The sequence below is a fragment of the Mesoplodon bidens genome (assembly GCF_964165515.1).
Source record: "Mesoplodon bidens genome assembly, chromosome: 8".
In the NCBI taxonomy this organism is placed as follows: Eukaryota; Metazoa; Chordata; class Mammalia; order Artiodactyla; family Ziphiidae; genus Mesoplodon; species Mesoplodon bidens.
The window spans coordinates 27,056,228-27,069,116 of NC_138165.1; the positions used below are offsets into that span (position 1 = coordinate 27,056,228).

The 12,889-nt window shown below is 41.8% G+C and overlaps 1 protein-coding gene across 8 annotated transcripts in view; it reads right to left on the reverse strand.

Moving 5' to 3' along the window:
• Positions 1 to 2,407: 2,407 nt before the first annotated feature.
• METAP1D (methionyl aminopeptidase type 1D, mitochondrial) overlaps positions 2,408 to 12,889 on the reverse strand; it is an 80,473-nt gene continuing 69,991 nt past the window's right edge. For 7 of the 8 annotated variants that reach the window (XM_081241577.1, XM_081241576.1, XM_081241579.1 and 4 more), the window contains 5 exons: positions 12,384 to 12,547; positions 5,349 to 5,446; positions 3,975 to 4,022; positions 3,000 to 3,078; positions 2,409 to 2,868 (listed from right to left, as the gene is read on the reverse strand). In XM_081241577.1, the coding sequence (XP_081097703.1) occupies positions 2,790 to 2,868; positions 3,000 to 3,078; positions 3,975 to 4,022; positions 5,349 to 5,446; positions 12,384 to 12,547 (468 nt within the window). In that variant the 3' untranslated portion in view covers positions 2,409 to 2,789. Of the gene's footprint in view, positions 2,869 to 2,999; positions 3,079 to 3,974; positions 4,023 to 5,348; positions 5,447 to 12,383; positions 12,548 to 12,889 lie in introns of all 8 variants that reach the window. The other variant, XM_081241578.1, reaches the window with a different exon arrangement.

Genomic DNA, 12,889 nt, shown 5'->3' on the forward strand with positions numbered 1-12,889 from the left:
CCCTGGGCCAGTTTATTCCAGAGAACTGCAGGGTGGGGGAAAGGGAGAGAGGCGGCCACAGGTCGCGACGGTCTACAGGGCTCTTTGCCGTTCACTTCTGGAGGGGGAGAATCCAAGTCTTCCGCAGCGCAGGGGACGGGGCCGGCTCCAGGGAACAAAGGCCCCGCACGGGAAACGGTTTCGGAGCCTGGGTTATTTTTAAAATGAATTATATCTGGGCGAGGGAGTGTCTACACTCCGGAATTATTTCTTAGCCCCAGAGAAGCAGGTTCGGGGAGGGGTGGCTGAGCCGGGGCCCTCAGGTGCTGAGACTCCCTTCCTTGACTAGCTTCTCCATGTGTGATCTTATCTCTATTCTAAGAGCCCAGGGTGGATCTCTCCCAACCCTCACCGCTAAGGCGACACCTGTTCTGAAACACTGGCTTGCTTAGATCTTCGCCTGTCCCAACTCAGAGAGGCAACAAAACTCTCTCATTTATCCTGAGAGCCCCGGTTTCCGAGTAGGACCTGTAGGAGACACCACAGGACCGGGCGCCTTGTGGTATTAGCAGTAGTCACGCGTGGCTGGAATCCCTGCAACCCGGGGTGAGGTTTGGGGCCAGTTGAGTTGGCGGGATTGGGGGTGGGGACATGGACAAGATATTTTAAAATCTGCTTCCAAATTTCAACTTCAAAGCATGTTAAACGGAGTTCATTCTAATTCAAGTTTGTTTCCTACGGAGCTGCTGACGATTGGCTGGTGCTAGTATATATACATATATACATATCATATTTAAACTTGAGTTTAGTCACTTTAATAAGTAGGATTATAAACCTGTCCCATAAATACCCCCACCTCGGAAAAATTACTGCACAAGCAGCGTGTTATCCCAGTGGCTGGTAAAACTCTGTGGTCCTAATGAAATTATTCTTGGGGAATCTCCGGGTAAACGGATCCGTAGATAAGATACTGGCTAATCGCTGCAATCCGACTAATCTAGGAGAGAAGTGAAGTCATTCTCTGGCAAAACTCTCCCAAGGCCATCTGGGCCTTGTTCCTCTCTAGAAAATTCAGGTTGTTCTGGGGCAGCAGCCTCAGTCTCTAGGCCTTTTCTTGGCCAACTCCCCGGCACCCTAAAGTTTTCCTGTGGATCTTGTAAATCTTCAACCCCTCCCTCATCTTTTCCAGCTCTCAGATCCACTAGAATCGGAGTCCCCTCTGTCCAAATTCTACATCCCTGGACGCAGAGAAAGGGAGCTGGAAGGGTTGCAGGATGCCCATGAGAACCGAGTTCAGGGAAAAGCTCAAACTAGCCACTTTTCCAAGCACGCTCGTTGGCCTCAGTTTCCTATAACTTTTCCCACACTCTGAGTGTCACATAGACGAGCTGGCTCTCCAGTCCTATCACAGAGGCCACCTGTCATGGCAATGACAGGTGTCCACACCTCTTTGGTGGTCTGGAGCTGAGCCCAGTCTGTATTTAGTGGATGGCAGCTTTGTAAAACCCGCTTCAGTAGAAACAAGAGTTAGCACAGGCACTGACGGACCGGACACCTTAAAACCATGACCGGGGAGACTACTTCCTACATGGCTTGTTAGAAGCCCAGCCCTTTCCACCTCTGAGCCCAGGTGTGAAGAGGTCCTGAGGAGCGAGCGCTAAGAAAGGCAGGGTACTCAGGGCGGTAATGGGCCTTGGGAGACGCAGAACGTGGGTCCTTGGATTTTCTGCTTCTGAAGCAGGTGGAGCTGCTGGCAGGCTGAATCAGGGTTAAACTCGCCAGCTCCAATTCCGACTAAACTAGGCCCTTGCCGTCAAAAGTTCCCGTGACTCCTCTTGCAGGGATGCTCTGGGTCTCCAGCGCATTAGCGCGGGTCTGAAGGGGGCCAGTATTGGAAGAGATCAATTTAGGGAGGGGACCCGCCAGACACTGCTCCCATCTGGGCAGGTGGGACCGATGCTCCAATTCCTAGGGCGACAAACGGTCTAGCTTGCCTTTGTGTGTCGGAGGGAGGGTCTCTCAAATTTAACCTTTGGGATGGGCGCGCGGGGCGGGTTGAAGGCCAGGGAAGAGGAGCCGCAGGGGACCAGGAAAGTCAAGTCTGGGGAGTGATAACCCCTGCGGAAGGGCCAGGCCCAGGGTCCAGAGGCAAGGAAATATTTGTAGCTAACTCCTCCACTGGCGGGCTAATCTTTTCATCGCGAAGCAGCTATGAAGGGGAAAGAACCGGAAAGGCTGGGGGCAGCTGGCCCCAGCGAGCTCCCTCAGGGCTGGCCAATGCGGGGGGGTCCAAAAGGGGGAAAGAGACTTTACAAAAATTCCTAACAGCTAGGCTCGGGCTTTTCTTTCTGCGCTCGTGTGTGCAAAGTTCAGAGACTCAAAAATTAACCACCTACCCTCTTCCCTTAGTAAACGTCAGAGACGAAGGAGCACAAGACACAGCGGTTTTAGGAGGTGAAAGCTTTTTATTCGGGCAGTCAAGACACGGGAAAGAGAAAGCTATGCATTTCTAGGAATCCCTCGTCTTCCAAATGAGGGCGTCCCCACTCCCTTCCAGATGCGTTTCCCGCGTTGGGAAGCAGAGCCCGGCGCCAGGACCCGTCTTTCCGAAGCCGCACGGCCACATCGGGGCCTCGGATCTGAGCTCTCAACGGCCACCAATCCCCACCGCGTTTTCCCAAGGCGCTACTAGGTGCTAGGTAGGTTACTGTGAGACCTGCCGTTAGCCTGTTTCTTCTCAAAGTTCTCCAGCTGGATTTCAGCAATTTAAGAAAAAAGGCGCCGGGTCTCTGCGACCTTTGGGTGGCTCCTCAGGCCTCGTGGGGCAGTTTGGTCAGGATCTGCGAGCCCCCCGACGTGATGAGAACTGTGTGCTCGAACTGGGCCGACCTGAAACACACAAGGCAGCGATCAGCAAGCGCTCAAGCGCCTGCGGGGCAGGGAGGAGCAGCTCGCCCGCGTCGTCGGACGAACCTTCCCTTTCTACACAATTTAAAAGAAGCCGGGCAGAAAGCAAACACCTTCGATTGTCCAAGGAGACCACAGTCCATGCATCCTCCAGCACTTTAAATTCAGGGGATCCCTCGGTTATAATTGGCTCTGTAAGAGGGAAAATATTTACTGCAGTGATCTAATCAGATCCTTGTTAAACATTGTTTCGGCTGATTATCAAAAAAGAGAATAAAAAGGTTCTCCCCCCTCCCTGCAAGTGCTTCCCCCCACGGGTTCATGTTGTCATCTCGCAAGCGCTGATAATTGATGTTGCTTACATAGTATGCTACAAACCAAACAGTAGGAAGAGGAAACGCTATGGCATTCAAAAATGTTTTGAAGTTGCCTAGTTCGTAATTTTTTTTAGAGGAAAAAAGGGCATTTTAATCAAGCCTTAATTAGGACCCTGTGGATAATAACCACCCAAACACCAGTCCCTCTTATGAATACCAGTCAGTTTTTTTAAAATATTTGAATTTTTAAAAGATGCTCAAAATGTTCATTAATCAGCAAATAACAATTTTCTTATTTCACTCTAATTGCTTCTCCATTAAGCCCCACAGTCAGAAATATGATGCCTTCAGGGTCTTAGGTGATTGGAATTTGGTGGTGACACCAATCACATGATCAGCCAGGAATGGGTTACCAGAGAGTATGTCACTAGCTGACAGGGAGCAACAGACATAAATGCCTCTAGTTACTGGGTGTTAATGAAACACGAAAACAAAAACACCCCAAAAAACAACACGAAAAACCCAACCACCACATTACACTGGTAACAGAATTAAAGGTTGGACGGCTGCCGTCTCCTAAATGTGTTGGTAAGTATCTGATTTAGGAAGATGGGGCTCGAGGATATTATTTAATCAGATTTGCTATGCATCTGAATTATTTAATTATGCTGATTGGCTTTATTAGTCCTTCAACTGGACTGCCTGGCCTAGGCCAGCGCCGCTGCTTCCGCGAGGGATCCACTGCTCTCTGAAAAGGAGCTCAGCACTGACCTACGGTGAATGCCATGCCTTCCTCCATGCGTAGATCGCTGTCATTCGCTGTAAAACAAAAACAAAAACAGAAAACAATGGGTGTGGGGAGCGGGAATGGGAAATGGAGAGGCCAGAGAGAAACGGAATTAGGGGGGTTAGGCTACTCAACAAACATGGTTATCTTATTTATTTTTTATTTTAGGAAGAAAGGGTGGAGGTTTCTAGAATCCTGGGTGGTAGCTACCACCCATGGGTTAATAAGCACAGGGCTCCTAGGCCTCAGCCTTTGCATTTTCTGAGCTTGGGGTCAGGGCCCCCAGGAAGGGTGCACCAAGGCTGAGCAAAAGCAGCCTGGGTGCTTGAGACACCTGTTGGGCTCCCCCTCTCCACTGTCCCCTGGCCACTTGCTCTGAGGTCTCCTGGCTTCGCTGGGTCCTGGACCTTGCCCTCCACACCTCCAACCCAAAGAGTAAGACATCTTGGGAGCTGAGTCAAAGGGAAGGCAGGTTGGTAGGAGGCAAGAACAGGGGTGACTTGAAATATTTCCAGGTGTTGGCGCTGGGTAGGCACATGACTAAGAGGCCCTTTCTGCACTCCAGCCTGGGCCTCTTATGAGCTGCCACTGGTGGAGCTCTTTGGCCCAAAGGGAGTTCTGACCTGCTGAGTCTCTAGGGATCTTCCAGGGGGTGGATTCCAGCCAGTAGTTCCTCCAGGGGCTGCTCCCACCACAAGCACACAGGTCAAGGCTCTAGGACCAACTTTCCTTTGGTCCCTGTCCAGCTATGCACCCCCCTTGGGGGCACTCCATAGAACTGCTTCCTACCCTAACCCAAATACCCCACCCTTTCTGGCCCACCCTTGCTTTCTCACTGTAGGGTACACATCCAGGCAGTGAAAAACAGGAGATTCTGGGGAAAGAACACAGGGTGGGTATAATCTAGAAATCACTAAGAGTACACGCTGCTAAATACATCAGCTGTCAACGCTGTGTAGGATGTAATGAAGTTTAACCACAACAGTCAGCGGTTTGAGAAGGGGGCAGAAAAAGAAAAACAGAAAACAGTCATATGTGCATGCTGCTGGGACATTGATGCTGTGGCGTTTTGTTTTCAGTAACTTTTTCTAGGCAAATATCCCTTGTGCCTTCCAGCCATCACCCTTCAGGAGACAAAAAGCAAAACAAACCTTATTTTGGGACTGAAACGGCTGGGCTCTAATTCAATAACATAGTAATGTGCTGGTTACGATTAGGTAGGACCCCCCCCCATTCCCACCCACACACTCATAGGAAAGGATGACAATGTGGATTCAAAATTGCAGCAAGGGATTCAGGAGCAAAACTGCTTTATCCTGATTACATTCAATAAACAGCTCCCAAACTAACTTTCTTACCATGATGCCAAATTTCTGGATGTCCATGAAAGTAAGATCCTATCCCATGTCCCACAAAATGTGGACAGACTTGCAAACCATTCTGATGAGTTATCTGGCTTTAAAAGTAACCAAACAAAATACTTAATTAAATTGGATCATTTTAAATGCATACACAGATAAGACAAAGTCACTTCAAAATATTCTCTGAAAAAGAAAAAAATAAGTTATATTTAGAGTCGGATGGTAACAACTTGTTTTCATTATCCTGGAAAATTTCTAAATTTTGTCACAGCTTGTAACAACTCCCTCTGGATAAATGAAGAAAAAAAAGTATGTATCTAACACAGTAATTTGCTTCATTTACTTTATTATTATTATTATTATTATTATTTTTGCGGTACGCGGGCCTCTCACTTTTGTGGCCTCCCCCACTGCGGAGCACAGGCTCCAGACGCCATAGGCTCAGTGGCCATGGCTCACAGGCCCAGCCGCTCCACGGCATGTGGGATCTTCCCGGACTGGGGCACGAACCCAAGTCCCCTGGATCGGCAGGCGGACTCTCAACCACTGCGCCACCAGGGAAGCATTAGTACAGCATTCAAACAAGGCCACTTTTAGATGATGAGTGTGCATGCACATATATATAGCTCAATATAACCAAGATACATGTACAGGTAATGCAGGTCATAAAAATCTGCCTGATTTGTATGGAGTTTCACAAAAAGGCTGTGCAAATTACCGCTGATTTGGGAACCAAACAAAAAAATTACAATCTGAAATGTGACTTCCTACTTCTATAATTCCCTTATTCTGGTCTATTTCAGAACATTAAACATTTTACAAACAGACACGCTCACACAAAAGGTCACATCTACTTTGTCAGTATCCTTGAAACACTCCAAAACTTTGTGATTATTTAGGATTTCTACTAAAGACTTACACCATTAACAAAATTCATTAAAAATGCTTTTTAATCGCTACGATGCTTAAGTGAAGCTAGTATTGTGATTCCTAATTCTTAGTGCTTCATTAGTTACTTCTACATGCAAATCTTTTGGGTTCCATCTATCCCATATAAGTGAAATCTTACAATCCAACCCTAAAATCTTCACCTACAAGGTTAAGAAGTCGTTTTCGCAATCAGGTGAACATGTTCATTTCTGGGAGCACCAGAAAGACAAGAACATACATATCATTAACAATCTATATTTTCATGTGGATGAAGGGCAAAGTGCCTTAACCCTAGCCATAATAATGGATTGGGATTTACAGGCCCACTGTTTAAATTCTTAACAAAACCAAAGTTCTTAGATCCCAAACTAGAGGTTCCAACAGCCCTTCGGTTTAGTTTAACATGAACTCAAAGGCGTTTAGCCAGCACCTTTATGAGCATTCCTGTCAATATACTTTTCTGTATACATTTTTAACATTCATCTCCAGACCTGTAAAATGTCTTCACTTAGGCCAGGATGTCACTATAAATAGCAGGTGGGCAGCCTCTCATTCAGATTTAATTTCCATGTAACAGTGCAGAAATAGGTGAGCTATGCATGTGTTGAGAGGAATGGTTAAGTGAATGCTTTTATCTCTTAAGTTGTTCTTTATGGTTATACTTATTTCTGTGTGTCTTTGCACTTTGGACAGGAGGTATTACAACTTTTCCAAGATGTTCCTATTTGTACCACACAATTTCTGAATAGAAACTCAGGATGGAGGGTGGATAGAGGGTGGAAGAGAGATTATTTAGTAAGATAAACTGATCTAGTATTTTTTTTTACAAGAATAGGTTCTATCTAAACTTGTAAATTATGTTATCTATGTCCCAACAAACCTCAATAATTCTAAGAGGATTCATTATAAACTGTTCTATTTTCTTTTCTTAAAATAACCAAACTAGTTTTTGTTTTTGTTTTTGTTCTTTTTTAAGGCTCTGATTGGCAGGCTTCACAGCTACGTCATAAATGTGTGTTACAATGGCAATCTTCATTTTAATTTCCGATGAGAGGAGAGGAAGAAAGCTCACTGTGAAAAAACACCTGGGGTCCCTCCCCACCCCCATAACTCTCACTCCTCTTCATAAAAGAAGCTGTGCAATTACTAGGTGGCTAAAGATATCTGAGTGCATTCTACAACAATTTACTGCCTGGATCCTGCTGGAACTTCTGGTTATAGGAGGATCATAGAATGTATGTGTCATGGATACAAAGGATTTCACAGCTGTGTGGAAAGAGGAAAAGAACAGGACAAATTTCCCTCAGTTCCTTGGTTGAGCACCCATCTCAGTGCTTGATTCTCAGGAACTAAGTAAACACGCCTGTCTGCTTTTTAGGGTATTTTCCTTTTGGATTGGTAGTTAGCTTTTTAACACATACTTCCTGGGACTGAATGGAATAAAATTTCATTAATATTTCTAATTACTGTTGAAAAGTGTACCCCTTCTACTATTCTACCATATACTGTTCTTCTATTTTGGAATATAAGGGAAGCACAAGATTATTTACTTGATTCTAGTGTCTAAATCTAACTTTGCGGAGGCAATCCAAGCAATTTGTAGTAGCAAATTCCACTCTAACATGGAATCAAGTGGCTAGGATCCCTAGCTGTGGCATGGGAAAGTGGAGTACACGTGCTTCTCTTGACTGGTGTGTTGGGGAAAATGGAAGCTGCTGGGTGGGCAGGGGTGCCCAAGAAGTATACAACTGCTCCCCAACACCAGCCATTGAGGGTCATGACCCATTTCTGAGCATGAGGGTCTTCCTGCCTTGGACATTTCACAGATGAAATCTGCCTTTTTTGTTAAAATCTACCAAAAGAACGCTCCTGGTATTAGCTCTTCTGTTCTGATTTTCTCTAATTAAAAATTTTCTAAGACAGCCACTCACCTGAGCCTGAGTACATCTATGATTTGAAGCCCTTCAGATGGAATATTTGGGGATGAGAGGAGGGGAAAGGAGGAAGGAGATGTATAAAAGTAGTTTATGAACTTACCTGAAAATTATACTGTATTATTACAGTTCATGTTTCAGGTACAGTTTAGAGTTGAAAGGAAAATCTCTCTAAAGGAATTTCATCTTGTGATCATTTTCTTAATTTAATTCCCTTTCATGAGATAGTTTTCCTCAATTGAAGTTTTGTCTAGATAAATTAAAATTCTTGATACACTTAAACTACATTTTATGACTAAAAATACATTCTCCAAGAGGGCAGAGGAGTACTATATTTAAGTACATACTCTTCTAAAGAAATAAAAATGCACATGAAAATTGTTTTATTACCATTTTCTCATGAACTCTATAAACAGCACTGATTTCCAAATGGTCACATATCTAATTAAAGGATCTCAAATGGCACCTGATTTTCTAAGTTATGGAATTTTACTTTAATCTTTCCAGATTTTTATTTTAAGCAGTAGTTTTGAATGCAGGAATGCACAAATCCAAGGATTCCCTTTAATGACAAGGAATGTTTAAGTACAATTAGTAATATTTTTGAAAGCCAACAACTGTTTTCTAAAAGAGTGGTACATTTTTTTGTTTCAAACTGGATCACAAATTACTGTATTTTTCTTACAATAGTGCTGAACTTTTATTTGAGGTTTTCTGTTTCTGAAAAGCAGACATGATGGATTGAAATAAAAGATAATTTATTGCAATGCTTACTTTCATGTGCAGAGAGAAGCAGTGTAATTGTAATTTACAGTAGCTGTCAAGAAAAATCCATCACAGATGACATTAAAATGACTTATTTTGCCTGAGCCACTTATTGTTTAAATGTGCATAATCTAATAGAAAGAGATTTTTAAAAATCTGCTTTATATTCTTCTAAATTAATATCAAAACATATACTTATGAATTAAACATTAAAAACCATTCATTGATACTTTCATCATGACATTTACAAGTATAAGTTTAAATTATTTTTGATTGAACTGTCACATATTTGTGATGCATAAATCTACACATTCACAATATCTTCATATGCACAGCTCATATCATCTAGAGGTAATTGCAAAAGTACAGATTTAGAAATATTTTAAAGCAAATGCAAGTACAGTGAGTATAATAACACTGTAACCTAAAGATCACTAGCTATCCCTCACGAAGCAGAAGGGCACAGAGAGAACTCTTTTCATTAAAGTCTTTTAGCCAATACTTCTTCAGAGATACCATCCTATCCTTTAGGTTTCAGAAAATTTCAAAATTTCCTATAAAGATCACCAGGTTTTTGGTGACATAATACTACTGAAAGATGCTTGAATGTTCTTTTCATGGTGTATCAGTAGAGGGAGGCTATGCAAAAGATGGTGAGTATCTAAAAATAAACAAGGCTGAGTTGAAGGATGTTTGTCAACTTTAGGTCTGTAATGATTCCGAGTATTTCTGGCTTAAAGGTGGAGACTGTTTGTTTATTTACTCCCTTGAGATTTTGCCTGAATGAGAAAAGGCGAAATAATAGATGTCCAGAAACACTGCCTTAACACATCAGAACAAACATTTGTTAGAATTGGGGCCAGTTTCCTCCTCAGTGGCAGACATAGACCATCTAAATAATGAAATGCATTAGGGTAAAGGAAAAAGTTCATTGTCTGTTATTTTTCACATAGTTTCCTAAGTGCAGTTGTCGGGACTGATCTGGTTTTCAAAGGAGCTTGTACATGCAAATTCATCCTCTGCGAAAACTGACCTTTGTATCCAGATAGCTAAAATCCAATGTCACTTTCAATTTTACTCTTCTTCTTTTTTTTTTATGTAGCTAGAATTAATGTAGTGAATATGTAATGAAATGCATTATCCTGCATGGAGATTTATCAGATTTTCCGACTGAATGCTATGCTTTGCTAGTACTAGCTGGAGTTCACCTGCATGTTGGTGTGGCGTGTGGCTCTTTTTTGTAAAGAGTTAAGTCGTACACAAAAAAAGGGAACAAAGGTCAGCACCCAGCCGCCACTTGAATGTGAGATTTTTCTTTTTATTCCCCTTGATGTATACTAGGCTCTGTGTTATTAGTCTTAATGATGGAAAATTGTAGTGTTGATACAAATCTTTTTTTCAAAGTAGTAGGCGGGAGCTCCATTTGTTAGTAAGTTTTTTTGTGACTAAAAGCCACGGACAGTACATTTATGTAGCAGTAAAAGGCCTAGATGCTCTTTCCATAGCAGAGCTAATTATTCCTACTGTGACCTTACTGATCTAGCCTGTTCCTAGTACGTCTCATCTGCACGCCTGTTCCTCTGTGTAGATGGTGTCAGAGAATATGAAAAACCCTATAATGAAACCATTTTCATGATGGAGAAAGGCTACTGGAGTTGCACTTGCTACAAAGAGGCTCAATTATATGAGTAATTGTGATAATTTTCTACATTCATAGCCTTCAATGGGGAAAAAAGAATGAGAGCCACAAAGGAAAATTACTTTAACAAGAAAGTACAGAGAGTAAAAATGGAAGAAGAGACAAAAAAGGGGAAAAAATAACCAGAAAAAAAGTTTAAAAAATAGATCTGGAGGGAGGAATAGCGAGACAGGGAGAACAACAGAAATGCTCAAAAGCCCATGTGCAGCTGTGTTGCACAATTAAATTGAATTTTTTTTTTCTGCAGTTGATGAATGTGACTACTGCAAATGTGCCTCTGTAGTTAGCTATCATTTGTTGTTCCGTGACAGGAAAAGGATAATTACCTCTCAGAGAGAATCAAAGGCTGACATGCCCTTTAGACACAGCCATGAATGCAGAGCTCGATAGAATGCTTGAATAAGAATCTAGTGTTCTCTGCCCCCTTCTACTGAAGAATAAATTTTGTTAAAATGCAAGAGCACCACCAGTAAATTTGTTGAACCCTAGGTGTTCAAAAATATGAGGTACATCTATCGACTCATCCCATTTGCAAAAATAAAACTGCATTTTGAATTCATTTCTATTATATTCATGGACAGTAAGATAGTGAGATATGCATTAAATTTCTTTTCCCAGTAGGGGTCTGATTCAACATTTCCTATGAAAGAACAGAGAGACACTATCCTTTTTTCCCAGGCTAGTTAGCCTATAATTTAAAACTGTCAAAAACACAATTTTGTTCAAAGTCTTCAATAAAAGCTTCTCGCATATAACCCAAAGAGATTTTACTAAAGTTTGATTCAGACACTGTTACAATATTTTTAAAGCCATAAATACATTTAACTGATATTTTACTGCCTTTTTTCTTAAAGTATCTGAAGGCTTACAAAGAAAAAACGCAGCATCTTTTCAAGGTGACTAAGCCTTCCATCCTTCAGACAAATGGGAAGTATTCAATGGTTCATATTAATGAGAACAGTATTTTAAAAGGTACTGATGTGATCATCTTTAACAAAATATGTTACTGTTAAATGAAAACACATATTCTGTATGTCTACTTCAAAACAGTTATGGGGAAGAAAAAGAGATCTAAAGTAGGTAACAGATTACAAAGAAAAGTCTTGAATTCGGAAAATACACATACTCTCAAAAAGCAAGCATAGAAGCCTGTGTGGAAAGTAAACAATGGTTTATAGGAAAAATGAACCAGAGCAAAAAAAAAAAAAAAAAAAAAGAAGATCACCTTTTCAGGCTGTTTGTTAATCCACCAATTTGAAAGGTAAGGCTTGCTTGAGCCAAAGCTTTATGTCTTTCTATCACAGGAATATGTTTCACTTCATGCCTTTATAAAATCTAGCTTTTCTCCTGTCTCACTATCCAAGAGTTGGGATACTTACCCCTTCTTAGTTACTCCTTCCACGTTTGGTGTAATTTTGAATATAGGAACACTACAGACCAACATGTCAAGCTAAAACTAAAGCAGTCACAAAAATATTGCTTGTTGGTTCTATAAGTTTCTTTGCTGACTTGATATAATTCACTTCAAAAAAAAATTTTTTTTTTAAACTCAGGGAACAACACAGCAGCCTGGCAGTTCACATACTGATATCAGACTGAAATGATGGTTCTGAATAGTAAAACATGTCATCAACTTATACCAAGACACCAATAACCTTTGTACCATTTGCCAACCCTCCCTTTACTTGTCAGTGTAAGGCTTACCTGATTGTGTTTCCAATTACAGAGAAGGGAGCCCCCGCTCTGCAAGCAGCAATTGCTTCATCTCTACACCTCCTGGCAACCTCCACTAACTTTTTACCACATTCATCCACATTGCCCAGCAAAAATGTTTCAGAGGTGTCTCCATGGTAGCCATTGTAGTAAACCTAAACACAGGCAGAAATTTAAAAATATGTCCTTGTTTAAAAATCTACTCTCCTAAAGTCTACATTGCATTCATTTATATATTTAGTAGATTCATGTGTTTCACCCTTCCAGAATTCCTGTCAAGTTTACCTACAAAAAAAGAAGAAATAGCCTTACAGAAATTACGAAGAGGAAGACATGCAATGATATTGCAAAATCTTAAAATAAATTTGTGACTAGTATGGCTATTTCAGCATTAGGATTAGCAATGTTCTTTAACATTTTGAGTCCTCATTTTATTTCTGAGACAAAGTTATATATGCAGAAATAGTGACCAAAGACACTGACCCACAATTACTACA